General features: G+C 40.5%; 2 protein-coding genes across 6 annotated transcripts in view; one reads left to right on the top strand and one right to left on the bottom strand.

Annotated features, from left to right (window-relative positions):
• LOC133606629 (protein PHTF2-like) overlaps positions 1 to 14,696 on the bottom strand; it is a 47,463-nt gene extending 32,767 nt beyond the window's left edge. The window contains exon 1 of one of the 3 annotated variants that reach the window (XR_012050428.1): positions 14,289 to 14,696. The gene's annotated coding sequence lies outside the window, so the exon portion shown is untranslated. The remainder of the gene's footprint in view (positions 1 to 14,288) is intronic. The other 2 variants (XM_072913185.1, XM_061960759.1) reach the window with 2 other exon arrangements.
• Positions 14,682 to 19,610, top strand: LOC133606630 (transmembrane protein 60-like). Of its 3 annotated transcripts, none has more exons than XM_061960763.2 (3): positions 14,682 to 14,879; positions 15,041 to 15,258; positions 19,017 to 19,610. In XM_061960763.2, exons 2-3 carry the CDS (start codon positions 15,175 to 15,177, stop codon positions 19,332 to 19,334), a joined length of 402 nt encoding a protein of 133 aa, XP_061816747.1. In that variant the 5' UTR covers positions 14,682 to 14,879; positions 15,041 to 15,174; the 3' UTR covers positions 19,335 to 19,610. The 3 variants fall into 3 exon arrangements, with proteins under 3 accessions (XP_061816747.1, XP_061816745.1, XP_061816744.1); XM_061960761.2 differs by having other exon boundaries at positions 14,689 to 14,879; positions 15,142 to 15,258; XM_061960760.1 differs by lacking the exon at positions 14,682 to 14,879 and adding an exon at positions 14,898 to 15,012 and having other exon boundaries at positions 15,142 to 15,258.
• Positions 19,611 to 19,791: the final 181 nt, after the last annotated feature.

Raw genomic sequence — 19,791 nt, forward strand, 5'->3', positions numbered from 1 at the left:
GTAAGTTTTACAATATATCTAAACAATTCATACTTACTAAACAATCCCATGTGTGATGTCTGTAGGAGTGTTTTCACGCGTATTAGTATGTGCTATTGAAATTTAATTCAACTAACGTTGTTAGCAATAGCATCTATGCTAACATGTTTGCAAGTGTCTGTGTTAGTATTATAAACCTACAATGTTTCGTAAATTCTCCAAAACGCCACTGTGGAGTTATTGAGTCAGCTTTGCTGATTGGAGCGCTAGCTTCCGCACAGCTTGCGGGTCCATGACGATGACTTTTATTTTGTTTGACCAGCCATTTTACTGCCGTGTTTTGAGCACTGTTTGGAAACAATGAAGGTATGTAAATAAACATTTACAAAATCTTTTGTACAAGTATATATCTGCGGCTCATAGTCCGGTGCGGCTAATAACTGTAAAATAATATTTTTCTTCTAAAATTTGGTGGGTGCGGCTTAAATACCGTTGTGTAAAATATGGTAATTCTATGCTAAAATCTCCTTCCTGTTACTTTCCGTTCGGTTACTCAAATGAGTCATTTTGAGCTTAGAACCTTGTACAAAAACAAAATAAAGTTGCCTGATGTGGGCCAATACACATTTAGAATAGTTGAATATGTGCATTGAAAAAAGACAAAAGTTGAAGTTTCTTTCAAGAAACAAATGGTAGCAATTGGGTGGATGGTCCACACTGGAAGAACTTCAAGGCAAGGCAAGGCAACTGTATTTGTATAGCACTTTTCATACACAAGGCAGACTCAAAGTGCTTCACACCACAACATGTGGGACAACAAAGTGAAATGAAAGAAAATAAAAGCAAAATTAAAATTAAAATGCAGACAATAAAAAATAAAAACAGTGCGGATGTTAAAAGTTAAAAGATTAAAAGATTTAGCTGAAAGCTAAGGTGAACATAAAAGTTTTCAGTCTAGTTTTAAAAGTAGTCAGAGTTGGGGAAAGTCTGACATCTTCAGGAAGTTTATTCCAGCTATTTGTTGCATAGTGACTGAATGATGCTCTCCCTTGATTTGAGTTTACTCTGGGAACCGCAAACAGATTGGTCTCAGAAGATCTTAGTGATCTAGAGGGCTTATATAGTGGGAGCAGATCGGCCCTAGACCATGTAGTGATTTATATGTGAGCAAGAGGATTTTGAAATAAATTCTCTGATGTACAGGGAGCCAATGTAAGGATTTAAGAATTGGTGTAATATGCTTAAATTTTTTTGTCTTTGTTAGAACTCTAGCAGCAGCGTTCTGAACAAGCTGTACCTGCCTGACAGTTTTTTTGGGAAGACCTGCAAGAAGACCATTACAATAGTCTAGCCTACTGGTAATAAAGGCATGTACAAGTTTTTCTAAGTCTTGAGCTGACATGAGCCCTCTAAGTCTTGTTACATTTTTGAGGTGATAGTAGGCCGATTTTGTTACTGATTTGATGTGACTGTCGAAATGTAAATCAGAATCTAAAATAACCCCAAGATTTCTGGCTTTATTTGGGGTTTTCAGGGACAGTGATTGAAGATGTTGGATGACTTTAAACCTTTATTTTTTAGCACCAAAAACAATTCTCAGTTTTATCTTCATTTAGTTGTAGGAAATTTTGGCACATCCAGTGTTTGACTTGCTCAATGCACTGGCACAGAAGATCTATGGGGCGATAGTCATTTGGTGATAGCGCTACATAGATTTGGGTGTCATCGGCATAGCAATGATGGTCAATGTTATTATTTTGCATAATTTGTCCTAGTGGGAGCATATAGATGTTAAATAAAGTCGGCCCCAAGATTGAACCTCGGGGGACTCCACACGTTGGTTGGTTCTGATACAAAGTCACCAATGGAAACAAAATAGTTCCTATCTTGTAGATATGACTTGAACCAGCTTAAAACTGTGCCTTAGATCCCCACCCAGTTTTCCAACCTGTCCAAAAGTATTGAATGGTCAACAGTGTCAAATGCAGCACTGAGGTCCAATAGCATTAATACTGAAGTTTTGCCAGAGTCTGTGTTTAGACGGATGTCATTTATAACCTTAAGAAGGACCGTCTCTGTGCTATGAAGAGGTCGAAATCCTGACTGGAAGTTGTTGTGGCCGCCAGTAGAAGCCACGAAGTGATTTAGTTGTTGGAGGACAACTTTCTCAATTATTTTACTTATGAATGGTAGATTTGAAATTGGTCTGTAGTTGTTGATAACAGAGGCATCTAGGCTCCGCTTTTTTAGAAGAGGTTTAATGACTGTTTTGAAATCCTTTGGGAAATTGCCCGATTGAATAGAATTATTAACTATTTGCAATACGTCTGTTGATAGGCAGTCAAAAACATTCTTAAAGAAGTTGGTAGGTAAAACATCAAGGCAGCAGGTGGATGACTTTAGAGCTGTCACCGTTTCCACTAGACTTTTAGAGTCTATGGCATTAAAGCTTGCCATCATAGCTGTGTTACTTTTGCCTAAATGGGGTGGTGATCCAAGTTTTTTGCTTGAGATATTGATGGTGCGTCTGATGCCTTCAATTTTATCAGTATAAAAGAATGCAAACTCATTGCATTTCTGCGTGGAATGGAGTTCGGCTGGTATTTGTGTTGGGGGGGTTGGTCAGTCTGTCAACGGTTGCGAATAGGGTTTTGGCCTTATTCGTGTTGCTGTTTATGATATTGGAGTTCAGTGAATGTTTCAAAATTAAGTTAGTCAAGCTTTACTGGATGATTTTTGAAGCTGTTAATATTTAAAGCTCAGCAGCACGTCCTTACAAAAACACAATGATATTAGAATGTTGAGCATAGTGAGGCTGTATTTATTTTTAAATAAGGGTCGATTGTAGCTGAGATAGGCTCCAGCGCCTCCCGCGACCCCAAAGGGAATAAGCGGTAGAAAATGGATGGATGGATGGATGGTTGCCATTTTTACTTCAGGGCAGCACGGTGGTAGAGGGGTTAGTGCGTCTGCCTCACAATACGAAGGTCCTGAGTAGTCGTGAGTTCAATCCCGGCCTCGGGATATTTCTGTGTGGAGTTTGCATGTTCTCCCCGTGACTGCGTGGGTTCCCTCCGGGTACTCCAGCTTCCTCCCACCTCCAAAGACATGCATGTGGGGATAGGTTGATTGGCAACACTAAATTGGCCCTAGTGTGTGAATGTGAGTGTGAATGTTGTCTATCTATCTGTGTTGGCCCTGTGATGAGGTGGCGACTTGTCCAGGGTGTACCCCGCCTTCCGCTCGATTGTAGCTGAGATAGGCTCCAGCGCCCCCTGCAACCCCGAAGGGAATAAGCGGTAGAAAATGCATGGATGGATGGATAGTTATTATTCAACTTAATGTGACACCGTTGGTGTGACTCTTATACTGCGTGTTCCAATAGTGCGGCTCCCAAAGGCTGAAAACAAAGTCATGTAGATGTGATAGTTTTAGTATAAACATGAATCCTGGAGCCATTGGACACCTTAGCTGCTTTATATTTAATGATAGCTGCAGCTTACATGTCTCGGCCCAGACACACCAGTCGGAAAAAGGGCCACGCTGCCAAATCAGGGCCCACACTACTTCAACTATGCAGGGCAATACGCACACACGGGGTCAAGACTTTCCATTAGCTAACTCGAGTGGACTCACGTCCTCTATAGCTGGGAACGGGTGTTGTCAATCACATTCACAACACTTTCTCAAACAAACTGTCGCACAAAAAAAAAAAATTCTACACAATGTCAACACACTCTAAAACCTTGGATAATTAAAATGGAATTAGTCCTAGTGTGAGTGTGAATGTTGTCTGGCTATCTGTGTTGGCCCTGCGATGAGGTGGCAACTTGACCACAGTGTAACCCGCCTTCCGCCCGAATGCAGCTGAGATAGGCTCAAGCACCCCCTGCGACTCCGAAAAAGACAAGCGGTAGAAAATGGATGGATGGATGGATGAATGTTGAAATAACAATGATACGGATCTTAAAGGGGAACTGCACTTTTTTTTGCCTATCATTCCCAATCATTAAGAGAGACAAGAACAGTTTTTTTTTTTTTTTAGAATTGTAAAAATAAAACAATTAAAAACGCTTGCAAGATGCGGCTAATGGGATTCCCATATGTTGCCTTCAATGCCCTCTAAAACTTCTAAAAAAAACTTCTAAACCCTCTATCAACATTTTATATACATGCTGTAGGTAAATATATAATGTTGTAACAGACACATTCATAACAGTATGTAACATGTACAATATTTACCATATTTTGGTCATTTTAAGCATTACTGGTACTTATTTCCTGGGCGCACTTGCTTAACTGTCAACAAATGTGTGTGTTTCTGCTTCCCTCAATACATGAGTTTGCTAATCGTGGCAGACTTCGTAATAGACGACGGAAACGACTATTTTCGGGCAAATGAAGATTCACAACTCTCTCGGCTTCCGTCTGCTCCAACGTTTCAGCCTCTCTGCGTGCTCGCTTAGCTTTTATAAGCAGCGGTTCATCCCCCGTATATTCGGGTTCAAAAAGATAAGGTTGTGAATCCTCATTTGTCTGAAAAAAATGTAGACAGCAATGGAGTGCTTCTGCTGCACTGAGTGGCAAATAATGTTAACATCGATGGAAAGGCTTTTTGTATCTGGCGTGGAGGACACTCCTCAAACAAACAGCATCACAATGGAAGACGAACTGTTTGCGCTAACAAACACTGCAGTGGCAATAAAAAATACTACCTACCCAAAATCAACTGGAAACGTCCCCGACCAGTTTGACCAAACCGATAACTGTCCATTGAGTAAGTCACTATAAATTTGATCATGATACATGCAGAACATCATGTTTGTTGTTACAACTACATACACTGTGGACAAACAAAACATGAAATGTGGGCTAATACTTTACAGATACTGTAATATGATTGTTCATGTTTTTCAGTCAGTACATATTGGTGTCCTATCGCAATGTGTTGTGCAGTACAAACTCCAAAGTGATTCAGCTACTGACGCAGAAGCTAGCTTACGGTTAATGCCGTAGCATGCCGTCGCAAAGCAATGTGTTACTGCGCTAGAAAACATGTTCCTCAGTGTTCGCTCTTACAACAACAATATCACTGCAGCTTGGTTATTATACAGGATACGAAACATAAATAAAGTATTGTTGGCAGTTTTTGGATGCATTTTTAGAGTAATTTAGAGGCAGAGAAAAATGCTCCCATTTGCAGCATTGCCACGAGCCAATTACAATTTAGAATGCAAAAAAAAGACCAACTTGAGTTCTTGTACCTCATAAGGATTGTCAATGATAGGCAAACATTTTTTTAAAGTGTGGTTCCCCTTAAAGAAGTAGAACAACAATAACAATACAATAATTAATGTCTCTTCTGTACTTTTTGAGGCTCAGCAATATTAAGATAATAATTTTGGTGACAATCATGATATGAAATGCTCATACACCTACATTAGTTACATCCCTACATGTATGTAATAAACTAGTCTGTTGTTCACATATTATTCGGCAAAATTAAGTGCCTTCTGTGCTTTTCCGCCGTCTTTGGTGGAGTTAATACGCCAACAGCAGAAATGTATCGTTCATATAATCTCCCAGCCCTGCTGCTCATGTTTGATGGCATCAGTCAATGTAAACAAAATCCCTACATTAGTTACATCCCTACATGTAAAAAACTAGTCTGTTGTTCACATATTATTCGGCAAAATTAAGTGCCTTCTGCTTTTCCGCCATGTTTGGTGGAGTTAATACGCCAACAACAGAAATGTATCGTTCATATAATCTCCCAGCCCTGCTGCTCATGTTTTGTTTACATCAGTCAATGTAAACAAAATCCCTACATTAGTTACATCCCTACATGTAATAAACTAGTCTGTTGTTCACATATTATTCGGCAAAATTAAGTGCCTTCTGCTTTTCCGCCATGTTTGGTGGAGTTATTAATACGCCAACAGCAGAAATGTATCGTTGATAAAATCTCTCAGCCATGCTGCTCATGTTTGACGGCAGTGTTGGGACTAACGCGTTACAAAGTAACGCGTTACTGTAACGCCGTTAGTTTCGGCGGTAACTAGTAATCTAACGCGTTATTTTTTTTTATTCAGTAATTTAGTTACCGTTACTACATGATGCGTTACTGCGTTATTTTACGTTACTTTTGATGTAGTATCGGCTAGAAACAGAAGCGCTGCGGTGTCGTTCTTCTGAATCTTCCTCTGTCACAAGCCGGAGAGAAGAAAAGAGGCGCGGTCTATGTGTGTGTGTGTGTGGGTGTGGGGAGGGGATGAGGCACACAACTGATCCGCGGTTTGATATATGAAACAAAAAAAAAAGTTGTTGGCACGTTCAGTCCACACACAGCGTGGTCATGGCGAGCTGAGTAACGGAGGAGCTTGAACGCCCCCGCCATTGAATCGGTGTGTTTATAAGTGCAGACTCGGTTGTGCAAAACGAGGGTTTTAAACACATGCTGAACGTGCTTGAACCACGTTACGACATCCCGTCGCGCACCCACTTCAGCAATAAGATTGTGCCAGATCTTTATGAGCAGGAGAAGAAAAAAGTTGTGGATGAACTATCCCGAGCATCATCTGTTGCGCTCATGACAGACGGGTGGACGTCCAGCGGAACTATAAGCGCTCACTTCATCACAGCAGACTGGGAGATGAGAAGACACGCCCCCTCTACGAGAGTCACCTTGCGCAGGTACTGACACAAGCAGTGGAGGACTGGAAGATAAAGATATCCCAGTCACACGTGATAATGCCAAAAATCAAATAATTACAGAGAATGAGGCAGGACTGGGACCACAGATAGGTGCTTTGCACATGTAGTGAATTTGGCATCACAGAAGGGAATCTCAGTCAATAGGATGGAGCGCCTCTTTGGGAGGATCAGGAAGGTTTCTTACTTCCACCCAAGCACAACAGCTGCTCATGTGCTTAAGACAAAGAAATGCTAAAGCTGCCTGCTCATACATGATGTCCCAACGAGGTGGAACTCCACTTATGATATGTTGGAGCAGCAGGCAGCTATATACTCTGCATTGACCCACAACACCCTGAAGACAAATGTCACCCTGTCTGATGATGATGTGAGAGTGGCAGGTGAGGTCCTCCAGGTGCTTAAACCCCTCAAAAGTGTTCCATCTCTATTGAGCACTGAAACTTCACCATCTGTGTCAATGATCCTGCCACTGAAAACAAGTATTCTACAATCCATGGCTCCAAGTGTGGAAGACAGCAGCATCACTCCAGATGTCAGGCTTTATGTTTCAAGGAAGATGATGTGCCTTCTTATGTTGCACTTTAACTTGTTTTTTATTCATGGTCATTGGTCCAAGTTTAAAGAAAGGAGGAATGCCTTTTTATGTTGCACTGTTTTTCATTAATTATGTTAAAAGGAAAATAAAAATGTATGTCAAGTTGATCAACAGATTGTATTATTCTCCAGTGCAATAACAGTACTGAAATGAAGGCAAAAAGGGCATTAATGGGAGCTTTAAAAAAAAAAGAAGAAAAAAAGAAGTAACTAAATAGTTACTTTTCACAGTAACGCATTACTTTTTGGTGTAAGTAACTGAATTAGTAACTGAGTTACTTTTGAAATAAAGTAACTAGTAACTGTAACTAGTTACTGGTTTTCAGTAACTAACCCAACACTGCTCACGACAGACGGGTGGACGTCCAGGGGAACTATACGCGCTCACTTCATCACAGCAGACTGGGAGATGAGAAGACACGCCCCCTCTACGAGAGTCACCTTGCGCAGGTACTGACACAAGCAGTGGAGGAATGGAAGATAAAGATATCCCAGTCACACGTGATAATGCCAAAAATCAAATAAATGCAGTGAATGAGGCAGGACTGGGACCACAGATAGGTGCTTTGCACATGTAGTGAATTTGGCATCACATCTCAGTCAATAGGATGGAGCGCCTCCTTGGGAGGATCAGGAAGGAGGTTTCCTACTTCCACCCAAGCACAACAGCTGCTCATGTGTTTAAGACAAAGCAAGAAATGCTAAAGCTGACTACTCATAAAGCTCATACATGATGTCCCAACGAGGTGGAACTCCACTTATGATGTGTTGGAGCAAGAGGCAGCTATATACTCTGCATTGACCCACAACACCCTGAAGACAAATGTCAAAGACATCATCACCCTCTCTGATGATGATGTGAGAGTGGCAGAGGAGGTCCTCCAGGTGCTTAAACCCCTCAAAACTGTTACATCTCTACTGAGCACTGAAACTTCACCATCTGTGTCAATGATCCTGCCACTGAAAACAAGGATTCTACAATCCATGGCTCCAAGTGTAGAAGACAGCAGCATCACTCCAGATGTCAGGCTTTATTTCACTACCTATCTTTCAAGGAAGATGATGTGCTTTCTTATGTTGCACTTTAAGTTGTTTTTTATTAATGGTCATTGGTCCAAGTTTAAAGAAAGGAGAAATGCCTTTTTATGTTGCACTGTTTTTCATTATGTTAAAAGGAAAATAAAAATGCATGTCAAGTTGATCAACAGATTGTATTATTCTCCAGTGCAATAACAGTACTGAAATGAAGGCTAAAAGGGCATTAATGGGAGATTTTAAAAAAAAGAAGAAAAAAAAGAAGTAACTAAATAGTTACTTTTCACAGTAACGCATTACTTTTTGGTGTAAGTAACTGAGTTAGTAACTGAGTTACTTTTGAAATAAAGTAACTAGTAACTGTAACTAGTTACTGGTTTTCAGTAACTAACCCAACACTGTTTGACGGCATCAGTCAATGTAAACAAAATCCCTACATTAGTTACATCCCTACATGTAATAAACTAGTCTGTTGTTCACATATTATTCGGCAAAATTAAGTGCCTTCTGTGCTTTTCCGCCATGTTTGGTGGAGTTAATACGCCAACAGCAGAAATGTATCGTTCATATAATCTCCCAGCCCTGCTGCTCATGTTTGACGGCATCAGTCAATGTAAACAAAATCCCTACATTAGTTACATCCCTACATGTAATAAACTAGTCTGTTGTTCACATATTATTCGGCAAAATTAAGTGCCTTCTGCTTTTCCGCCATGTTTGGTGGAGTTATTAATACGCCAACAGCAGAAATGTACCGTTCATATAATCTCCCAGCCCTGCTGCTCATGTTTAACAGCATCAGTCAATGTAAACAAAATCCCTACATTAGTTACATACCTACATGTAATAAACTAGTCTGTTGTTCACATATTATTCGGCAAAATTAAGTGTCTTCTGTGCTTTTCCGCCATGTTTGGTGGAGTTTTAATACGCCAACAGCAGAAATGTATCGTGCATATAATCTCCCAGCCCTGCTGCTCATGTTTTGTTTACATCAGTCAATGTAAACAAAATCCCTACATTAGTTACATCCCTACATGTAATAAACTAGTCTGTTGTTCACATATTATTCGGCAAAATTAAGTGCCTTCTGCTTTTCCGCCATGTTTGGTGGAGTTATTAATACGCCAACAGCAGAAATGTATCGTTCATATAATCTCCCAGCCCTGCTGCTCATGTTTGACGGCATCAGTCAATGTAAACAAAATCCCTACATTACCACTTTTTTCGGATTATAAATCGCTCCGGAGTATAAATCGCACCGGCCGAAAATGCATAATAAAGAAGGAAAAAAAACATATATAAGTCGCACTAGAGTATAAGTCGCTTACTCCAAACTTTCTTTCTGCTGCATATTTCACTACTTCCAGCTTGTAACCTGCAGTATATGATTTCCTTTTCGGTGCCATTTTTGTTCAGCCCTTCTCAGTTTTTATAAGTTACCGCCAATGTTGAAATGATCAATTTTCATAGGTACGGAAGTAGTAGCAGGTAGCATCTTTTTTTTCACAATGCACTTCTGCCATGACCGCCCCCGCCAAATTTTTATTGGTGTGACGATTGCTGATATACGCCTAGTCTCTTACGTGAATGAGATAAATAACATTATTTGATATTTTACGGTAATGTGTTAATAATTTCACACATAAATCGCTTCAGAGTATAAAAAAACTATGAAAAAAAATGCAAATTATAATCCGAAAAATACGGTAGTTACATCCCTACATGTAATAAACTAGTCTGTTGTTCACATATTATTCGGCAAAATTAAGTGCCTTCTGTGCTTTTCCGCCATGTTTGGTGGAGTTATTAATACGCCAACAGCAGAAATGTACCGTTCATATAATCTCCCAGCCCTGCTGCTCATGTTTGACAGCATCAGTCAATGTAAACAAAATCCCTACATTAGTTACATACCTACATGTAATAAACTAGTCTGTTGTTCACATATTATTCGGCAAAATTAAGTGTCTTCTGTGCTTTTCCGCCATGTTTGGTGGAGTTTTAATACGCCAACAGCAGAAATGTATCGTGCATATAATCTCCCAGCCCTGCTGCTCATGTTTTGTTTACATCAGTCAATGTAAACAAAATCCCTACATTAGTTACATCCCTACATGTAATAAACTAGTCTGTTGTTCACATATTATTCGGCAAAATTAAGTGCCTTCTGCTTTTCCGCCATGTTTGGTGGAGTTATTAATACGCCAACAGCAGAAATGTATCGTTCATATAATCTCCCAGCCCTGCTGCTCATGTTTGACGGCATCAGTCAATGTAAACAAAATCCCTACATTACCACTTTTTTCGGATTATAAATCGCTCCGGAGTATAAATCGCACCGGCCGAAAATGCATAATAAAGAAGGAAAAAAAACATATATAAGTCGCACTAGAGTATAAGTCGCTTACTCCAAACTTTCTTTCTGCTGCATATTTCACTACTTCCAGCTTGTAACCTGCAGTATATGATTTCCTTTTCGGTGCCATTTTTGTTCAGCCCTTCTCAGTTTTTATAAGTTACCGCCAATGTTGAAATGATCAATTTTCATAGGTACGGAAGTAGTAGCAGGTAGCATCTTTTTTTTCACAATGCACTTCTGCCATGACCGCCCCCGCCAAATTTTTATTGGTGTGACGATTGCTGATATACGCCTAGTCTCTTACGTGAATGAGATAAATAACATTATTTGATATTTTACGGTAATGTGTTAATAATTTCACACATAAATCGCTTCAGAGTATAAAAAAACTATGAAAAAAAATGCAAATTATAATCCGAAAAATACGGTAGTTACATCCCTACATGTAATAAACTAGTCTGTTGTTCACATATTATTCGGCAAAATTAAGTGCCTTCTGTGCTTTTCCGCCATGTTTGGTGGAGTTAATACACCAACAGCAGAAATGTATCGTTCATATAATCTCCCAGCCCTGCTGCTCCTGTTTGACGGCATCAGTCAATGTAAAGAAAATCCCTACATTAGTTACATCCCTACATGTAATAAACTAATCTGTTGTTCACATATTCGGCAAAATTAAGTGCCTTCTGTGCTTTTCCGCCATGTTTAGTGGAGTTAATACACCAACAGCAGAAAGTATCGTTCATATGATCTCCCAGCCCTGCTGCTCATGTTTGACAGCATCAGTTAATGTAAACAATATCCCTACATTAGTTACATCCCTACATGTAATAAACTAGTCTGTTGTTCACATATTATTCGGCAAAATTAAGTGCCTTCTGCTTTTCCGCCATGTTTGGTGGAGTTAATACACCAACAGCAGAAATGTATCGTTCATATAATCTCCCAGCCCTGCTGCTCATGTTTGATGGCATCAGTCAATGTAAACAAAATCCCTACATTAGTTACACCCCTACATGTTGTAAACTAGTCTGTTATTCACATCTTATTTGGCAAAATCAAGTGCCTGCTGTGCTTTTCTGCCATGTTTGGTAGAGTTATACCAACAACAGAAATGTATCGTTCATATAATCTCCCAGCCCTGCTACTCATGTTTGACGGCATCAGTCAATGTAAACAAAATCCCTACATTAGTTACATCCCTACATGTAATAAACTAGTCTGTTGTTCACATATTATTCGGCAAAATTAAGTGCCTTCTGCTTTTCCGCCATGTTTGGTGGAGTTATTAATACGCCAACAGCAGAAATGTACCGTTCATATAATCTCCCAGCCCTGCTGCTCATGTTTGATGGCATCAGTCAATGTAAACAAAACCCTACATTAGTTACACCCCTACATGTTGTAAACTAGTCTGTTATTCACATCTTATTTGGCAAAATTAAGGGCCTTCTGTGCTTTTCCGCCATGTTTGGTGGAGTTAATACGCCAACAGCAGAAATGTATCGTTCATATAATCTCCCAGGCCTGCTGCTCATGTTTGACGGCATCAGTCAATGTAAACAAAATCCCTACATTAGTTACATCCCTACATGTAATAAACTAGTCTGTTGTTCACATATTATTCGGCGAAATTAAGTGCCTTCTGTGCTTTTCCGCCATGTTTGGTGGAGTTAATACACCAACAGCAGAAATGTATCGTTCATATAATCTCCCAGCCCTGGTGCTCATGTTTGATGGCATCAGTCAATGTAAACAAAATCCCTACATTAGTTACACCCCTACATGTTGTAAACTAGTCTGTTATTCACATCTTATTTGGCAAAATCAAGTGCCCGCTGTGCTTTTCTGCCATGTTTGGTGGAGTTAATACACCAACAGCAGAAATGTATCGTTCATATAATCTCCCAGCCCTGCTGCTCATGTTTGACGGCATCAGTCAATGTAAACAAAATCCCTACATTAGTTACATCTCTACATGTAATAAACTAGTCTGTTGTTCACATATTATTCGGCAAAATTAAGTGCCTTCTGTGCTTTTCCGCCATGTTTGGTGGAGTTAATACACCAACAGCAGAAATGTATCGTTCATATAATCTCCCAGCCCTGCTGCTCATGTTTGATGGCATCAGTCGATGTAAACAAAATCCCGACATTAGTTACACCCCTACATGTTGTAAACTAGTCTGTTATTCACATCTTATTTGGCAAAATTAAGGGCCTTCTGTGCTTTTCCGCCATGTTTTGTGGAGTTAATACGCCAACAGCAGAAATGTATCGTTCATATAATCTCCCAGCCCTGCTGCTCATGTTTTGTTTACATCAGTCAATGTAAACAAAATCCCTACATTAGTTACACCCCTACATGTTGTAAACTAGTCTGTTATTCACATCTTATTTGGCAAAATTAAGGGCCTGCTGTGCTTTTCCGCCATGTTTGGTGGAGTTATACCAACAACAGAAATGTTTTGTTCATATAATCTCCCAGCCCTGCTGCTCATGTTTGACGGCATCAGTCAATGTAAACAAAATCCCTACATTAGTTACATCCCTACATGTAATAAACTAGTCTGTTGTTCACATATTATTTTGCAAAATTAAGTGCCTTCTGTGCTTTTCCGCCATGTTTGGTGGAGTTAATACGCCAACAGCAGAAATGTATCGTTCATATAATCTCCCAGCCCTGCTGCTCTTGTTTGATGGCATCAGTCGATGTAAACAAAGTATCTTAGCAGTTTAGCCCCGAGCCTCAGACTCAATTTAGTGTTGTTGTTTTGGAATAGATCAATAAAGATGTAATTTCAGAAAAAAAACAAGCTTGTTGAGGTATTTTCCATACATGACTGAAACTAAAATGCCATTGTAGCCTATGCCTATTGAGGATTCACATTCCCACTTTGGAATATGTGCCGCTGTGATGCAAGACAGCAGGCGAGCGTGTGATGTAACGACAATGCAGCAAGTGATGTAACCAACTCTGCGGGAAGCAGCCGGCATCTGCAGCAGGATGCACGCTGAGATGATGCTGTGGACTGTGGAGGTGGACCGGCAGTTTAGACAAAGACACACGCAGGCTAACGCTAACTGACACACACTCCCATCGTCAATCCACGGTGTTTCCATAGCAACCGTCGTTTATTCACCTCTCAACGTGCATCTGTCACGAAGCTCTTCATACCAAACATGACTGTCGAGTCCTCTTATTGTGCATGGCACGTGAATTTGAAAGGAACACGCTAATGTTATTGTCTCTCCTCTATTAATTTTCCAATACCTTGCATCTTGAAAATATAGTTCTTAAGGTTTGTATAATATGTAACTCCACACAATTTTATATGAGCAATAAATCAAATTCCCAACAAAAATGCACACATGTATAATACAAGTTGTTAAACAGTCATTTTGCGTCGGGAATGCTCAGAAATTCCTTGAAAAGTGGGTTAAAGGGCGTTATATTCGTGGTATGTATGTCAATGTTTATTGACTCATTTAAGCTAATGCACTAGGCTAGCTTGCTAGCTTGCTAACAGCCCCAAATAGAGAGTCTCCCCGTAAACAAACAACTGTCTCTAGTCAACACGGCATTAACTCCTCGGCGTCTTACCTCCCTGGCGGCTTCTCTGGTGTGGCCGATCCCAAGCTGTGAAAGAGAAAACTCCAATCTCGCTAGTCAGCCATGACTGCTGAAGATGCTGCTCGTCTTCAAGCCTTTTAGTCTGTCCGAACGCCGCTGACGAGCACTACGATAAAAACGCAGCTTCTCCTCGCTTGCCCGTAAAGCACCACTCAAAAGCGACACGACATTGTAGCGTACTGCAGGGCTTCTCTGGCCAACGCCCATACCTTCCCTCTTATGTGAATGCAATACAATGAGATTCATAATTGAAAATAAAGTTGGTGATTTTTTTTAATAATGTAGTTTAAACAGCGTAAAAAACAACTGTCACGATAGGGGAAAAATACCTTGCGTTTTCAGTGGAGAACTTACGGTTAATGACACTAAGTGCCACCCAACTGAAAACGAGAGTGGGCGTGGCTAAAATGGATAACGGACCCACTCTCTCTCTCCTATCCAGTGGTCGTCAAGATACAACCTCTGGCATGAATCTTAATAATTAACAAAAGACAAATAATTATGATGCAAGTCGTACGAGGAAGACGAACATGATGGTGACAGTTGTAGGAGCTTACTGACGTAAGTACTTCGTCGTCCTATTTTTTAAAGCACCTAGCGGTTAGCTTGGTGCTAGTGCGCCATCAAAGCTAGTTGTGCTATCTGACGTTTTAAACACTTGAAAATGTTACCTGGTGCTATTAAAGATATGTTGGTAAGTGTGTCTTATGTGTACTTTTTAGGCAATGCATATGATAACAGAAGCCATCACCTCAGCTAATAAGTGATGCACCTGCATGGTCAACAATGGTAACATAATAATATATTACCATGTTCTGTCCAGCCTGTTTGTCTTCTTCCCTGCTCAGTGAACAAGATGTCTTTGGCTCAAAGGGTGTTGTTGACTTGGGTTTTCACCCTGGTCTTTCTCATCATGCTGGTCCTCAAACTGGATGGGAAGGTACAATATTTGGACTTTTGTCTTCAAATTGCTTCATTTTCATGTATTTGTATTATTCTGGGCTTTTATTTGTTATTGTTTTCACACTCTCTTTGGTCTACAAGAAAACTGTTTATTATTTTGTTCTATTTATGGTCGTTTCTTATTAACCAATACTATTTATTACTTACTACAGTGCAGTGATGGCCAAGCTCCTTGGAAATGTAGCAGGCTAATCTACAAGTTACTTTCGATATAGCTAAGCTACAGGGGAAGCTATCCCTAGACAATTGTAGCAAGCTACACGGCAAACGTAGCTTGCAACGTTAAAGCTACATCCATCCATCCATCCATCTTCTTCCGCTTATCCGTGGTCGGGTCGCGGGGGCAGCACCCTAAGCAGGTAAGCCCAGACTTTCCTCTCCCCAGCCACTTCGTCCAGCTCTTCCCGGGGGATCCCGAGGCGTTCCCAGGCCAGCCGGGAGAGATAGTCTTCCCAACGTGCCCTGGGTCTTCCCAGTGGCCTCCTACCGGTTGGACGTGCCCTAAACACCTCCCTAGGGAGGCGTTCGGGTGGCATCCTGACCAGATGCCCGAACTACCTCATCTGGCTCCTCTCGATATGGTGGAGCAGCGGCTTTACGTTGAGCTCCTCCCGGATGGCAGAGCTTCTCACCCTATCTCTAAGGGAGAGCCCCGCCACCCGGCGGAGGAAACTCATTTCGGCCGCTTGTACCCGTGATCTTGTCCTTTCGGTCATAACCCAAAGCTCATGACCATAGGTGAGGATGGGAACGTACAAACCCTGTTTCCATATGAGCTGGGAAATTGTGTTAGATGTAAATATAAACGGTATATAATGATTTGCAAATCATTTTCAACCCATATTCAGTTGAATATGCTACAAAGACAACATATTTGATGTTCAAACTGATAAAAAAAAATGTATTTGAAAATAATCATTAACTTTAGAATTTGATGCCAGCAACACGTGACAAAGAAGTTGGGAAAGGTGGCAATAAATACTGATAAAGTTGAGGAATGCTCATCAAACACTTATTTGGAACATCCCACAGGTGAACAGGCAAATTGGGAACAGGTGGGTGCCATGATTGGGTATAAAAGTAGATTCCATGAAATGCTCAGTCATTCACAAAAAAGGATGGGCGAGGGTCACCACGTTGTCAAGAAATGCATGAGCAAATTGTTGAACAGTTTAAGAAAAACCTTTCTCAAGGAATTTAGGGATTTCACCATCTACGGTCCGTAATATAATCAAAGGGTTCAGAGAATCTGGAGAAATCACTGCATGTAAGCAGCTAAGCCTGTGACCTTCGATCCCTCAGGCTGTACTGCATCAACAAGCGACATCAGTGTGTAAAGGATATCCCCGATGGGCTCAGGAACACTTCAGAAACCCACTGTCAGTAACTACAGTTGGTCGCTACATCTGTAAGTGCAAGTTAAAACTCTCCTATGCAAGGCGAAAACCGTTTATCAACAACACCCAGAAACGCCGTCGGCTTCGCTGGGCCTGAGCTCATCTAAGATGGATTGATACAAAGTGGAAAAGTGTTCTGTGGTCTGACGAGTCCACATTTCAAATTGTTTTTGGAAACTGTTGACGTCGTGTCCTCCGGACCAAAGAGGAAAAGAACCATCGGGATTGTTATAGGCGCAAAGTTGAAAAGCCAGCATCTGTGATGGTATGGGGGTGTATTAGTGCCCAAGACATGGGTAACTTACACATCTGTGAAGGCGCCATTAATGCTGTAAGGTACATATAGCTTTTGGAGCAATATGTTGCCATCCAAGCAACATTACCATGGACGCCTCTGCTTATTTCAGCAAGACAATGCCAAGCCACGTGTTACATCAAAGTGGCTTCATAGTAAAAGAGTGCGGGTACTAGACTGGCCTGCCTGTAGTCCAGACCTGTCTCCCATTGAAAATGTGTGGCGCATTATGAAGCCTAAAATACCACAACGGAGATCCCCGGACTGTTGAACAACTTAAGCTGTACATCAAGCAAGAATGGGAAATAATTCCACCTGAGAAGCTTAAAAAATGTGTCTCCTCAGTTCCCAAACATTTACTGAGTGTTGTTAAAAGGAAAGGCCATGTAACACAGTGGTGAACATGCCCTTTCCCAACTACTTTGGCACGTGTTGCAGCCATGAAATTCTAAGTTAATTATTATTTGCAAAAAAAAGTAAAGTTTATGAGTTTGAACATCAAATATCTTGTCTTTGTAGTGCATTCAATTGAATATGGGTTGAAAAGGATTTGCAAATCATTGTATTCCATTTATATTTACATCTAACACAATTTCCCAACTCATGGAAACGGGGTTTGTAGATTTGCAGTCCATTTCTCTTTGTAGTAGCTTGTATCTTTGATGTAAGCTACATGGATCTAAATAAATATAGCTAAGCTACGGGAATCGCTACTTGTATTGGGAAATGTAATTAAGCTATGTAGCTTGGCTGCTTGTAGCGCGTTAGTGCCCAACACTGCCTAAAAATATGTTTCTCAGCTTTGGTCTTTATGGGCCACTGTGGTACTCACTTTTGCAGCGCTTATGGCAGTAATGACAATGTTAAACAGATGAAGTCTGAAGCCATAGAAAAGTTTTTTAAGCGCAAAAATGATGACTGAAGTGGTAAAGCAGTATTTTCCTTTGCATTTAAATTTTATCGACCGTTTATTTAAGAAACATATTGTTACTTTTTATTGTTAATTTAGTTAGAATAGATTCATTTTAGCACTGTAATTTATCGACCGTTTATTTAAGAAACATATTGTTACTTTTTATTGTTAATTTAGTTAGAATAGATTCATTTTAGCACTTTGTAATTGTATATAGATTTATTTTTTGTCAGTTTTTATGCGTCCCTTTTGCAGTATATGTGATTACTGTTTTTGTAATCAGCCTGACCTAAGCCTTGATAATAATCTTTGTGATGGACCCATGCTTTCATATCATTTGATAAGTTTTATGCTGTTAAATTGTTAGTAGGTTAGATATAATTATTGAATATGATTAAAATCAACAGTAGGTTTACTATTATTTGAGTAACTTTTCCACTTTGCAGTGGAAAATTTGGGCCCTGAGGTCAAAAAGGTTAAGAACCCCTGACCTCTTATAACCTATATTATGTACAGTACTGTACATACTATTGTTTTGTGGTATTCATTGTGCTAAATCTGGGACCACAACAAAATTACTTGTCCAAAAACTCTGTAGCACACTCCGTTTGTAAGGTTGTGAAATATCAGCACTTGCCTGCATGCGTTTGACCGGAAATCAGATGTTGGTCAGGTCAGGAGCAAGGAAAGTGTTCTGTAACAAGTGTATGTTGTCAGCCATTTTGGTTTCAAGGTGCTTTTCACCGCGACACGCAAAATTATTTTAACTCAGTTATTTCTATGAGTGCCATCCAAATTACCAGCTATACTCTAGAAAGATGGCTGATGATAAATCAGTAAAATTGTAAGTTTTCTTCTTAAGGTGTGGGTAGAGTTCGATGGGTGCAGGGCCTCCTGCAGAGTTAAAAAGTATTAGCAGTTGCCAGCCGTGTGTCTGATTGACGCGTCGGTCGGAAATGATGCAAGAAGCAATGTTTTAGTAGTCTGGTGAGCACAGGCGCTCATTACAAAGATTGCCCTGGCAAGATTTAGACATCAGATTTGATTCTGCGTCTCCCATTGGTGAGGGCATGACATTCTGTAATTAACCTCCATCTGATTGCATTCACACATTAAAATACTTTCTTTAGGTGCAGTGGAACTGGTTCCTCATCTTCCTGCCGGTGTGGGTCTTTGACGGCATCCTCCTCCTCATGCTCACCATCAAGATGGCCGGCCGATGTAAGCCGGGCTTTGACCCCCGCAACGGCTCGCCGGACCTGCGTCTGCGCGCCTGGTATCTGGTGGCCATCCTGCTCAAGCTGGGCTTCTGCCTGACGCTGTGTGCCAAGCTAGAGAGGCTGGCAGAGGTGAAGCTTACCTTGGTGTGCATTCCTCTGTGGACCGTGCTGCTGGGAGCGCTGCTGGAATTGGGACTCAACATCTTTCCTGACAGGAGAGACGCCTAAAAGCTGAAGCTCCTTCATCAAACTTTTGGAATAAATCACTACTGTGAACCATGCACTGGATTATTACATTACTATTATTCCGTTTCCGTTAGTAGACAACATAATTTTGTCCTGCGTTTTGTGGGGGTAATTCTTCAAAGCTGAAATGTGACTGGATAGAAACATTGCATTTTTCACGTGAATATAATGTTATTTTGTACTGTACTCACAAGTTCCTTATGATGTTCTGTGATTGGAAGTCAACTTATATGAAAATAAAATGTCCCTGCACTGGAATTGTCTGGTTTTGGTTAGCAGCCACAGCTTTTACTTTACACTTAAAATAGCACTTAAGCATTTATGAACCTGCTAAGTGGAAGTGAAAAGTATTCCGAAAAACATGTAGCTCACTTACAGCACAAGGAAACATTGACACTCATTCAATGATGGTAGATAAAACAATATGTAGTTTATCTGC

This window comes from Nerophis lumbriciformis, linkage group LG05 (genome assembly GCF_033978685.3).
Source record: "Nerophis lumbriciformis linkage group LG05, RoL_Nlum_v2.1, whole genome shotgun sequence".
NCBI classification, from domain to species: Eukaryota; Metazoa; Chordata; class Actinopteri; order Syngnathiformes; family Syngnathidae; genus Nerophis; species Nerophis lumbriciformis.

Bases quoted from the DNA above. Each gene is read 5' to 3' on its own strand.
- LOC133606630 (XM_061960760.1), top strand. From the start codon at position 14,983: ATGTTACCTGGTGCTATTAAAGATATGTTG. The intron at 15,013-15,141 runs GTAAGTGTGTCT...TGTTCTGTCCAG, and splicing joins GTGCTATTAAAGATATGTTG to CCTGTTTGTCTTCTTCCCTG. The intron at 15,259-19,016 runs GTACAATATTTG...TACTTTCTTTAG, and splicing joins TCCTCAAACTGGATGGGAAG to GTGCAGTGGAACTGGTTCCT.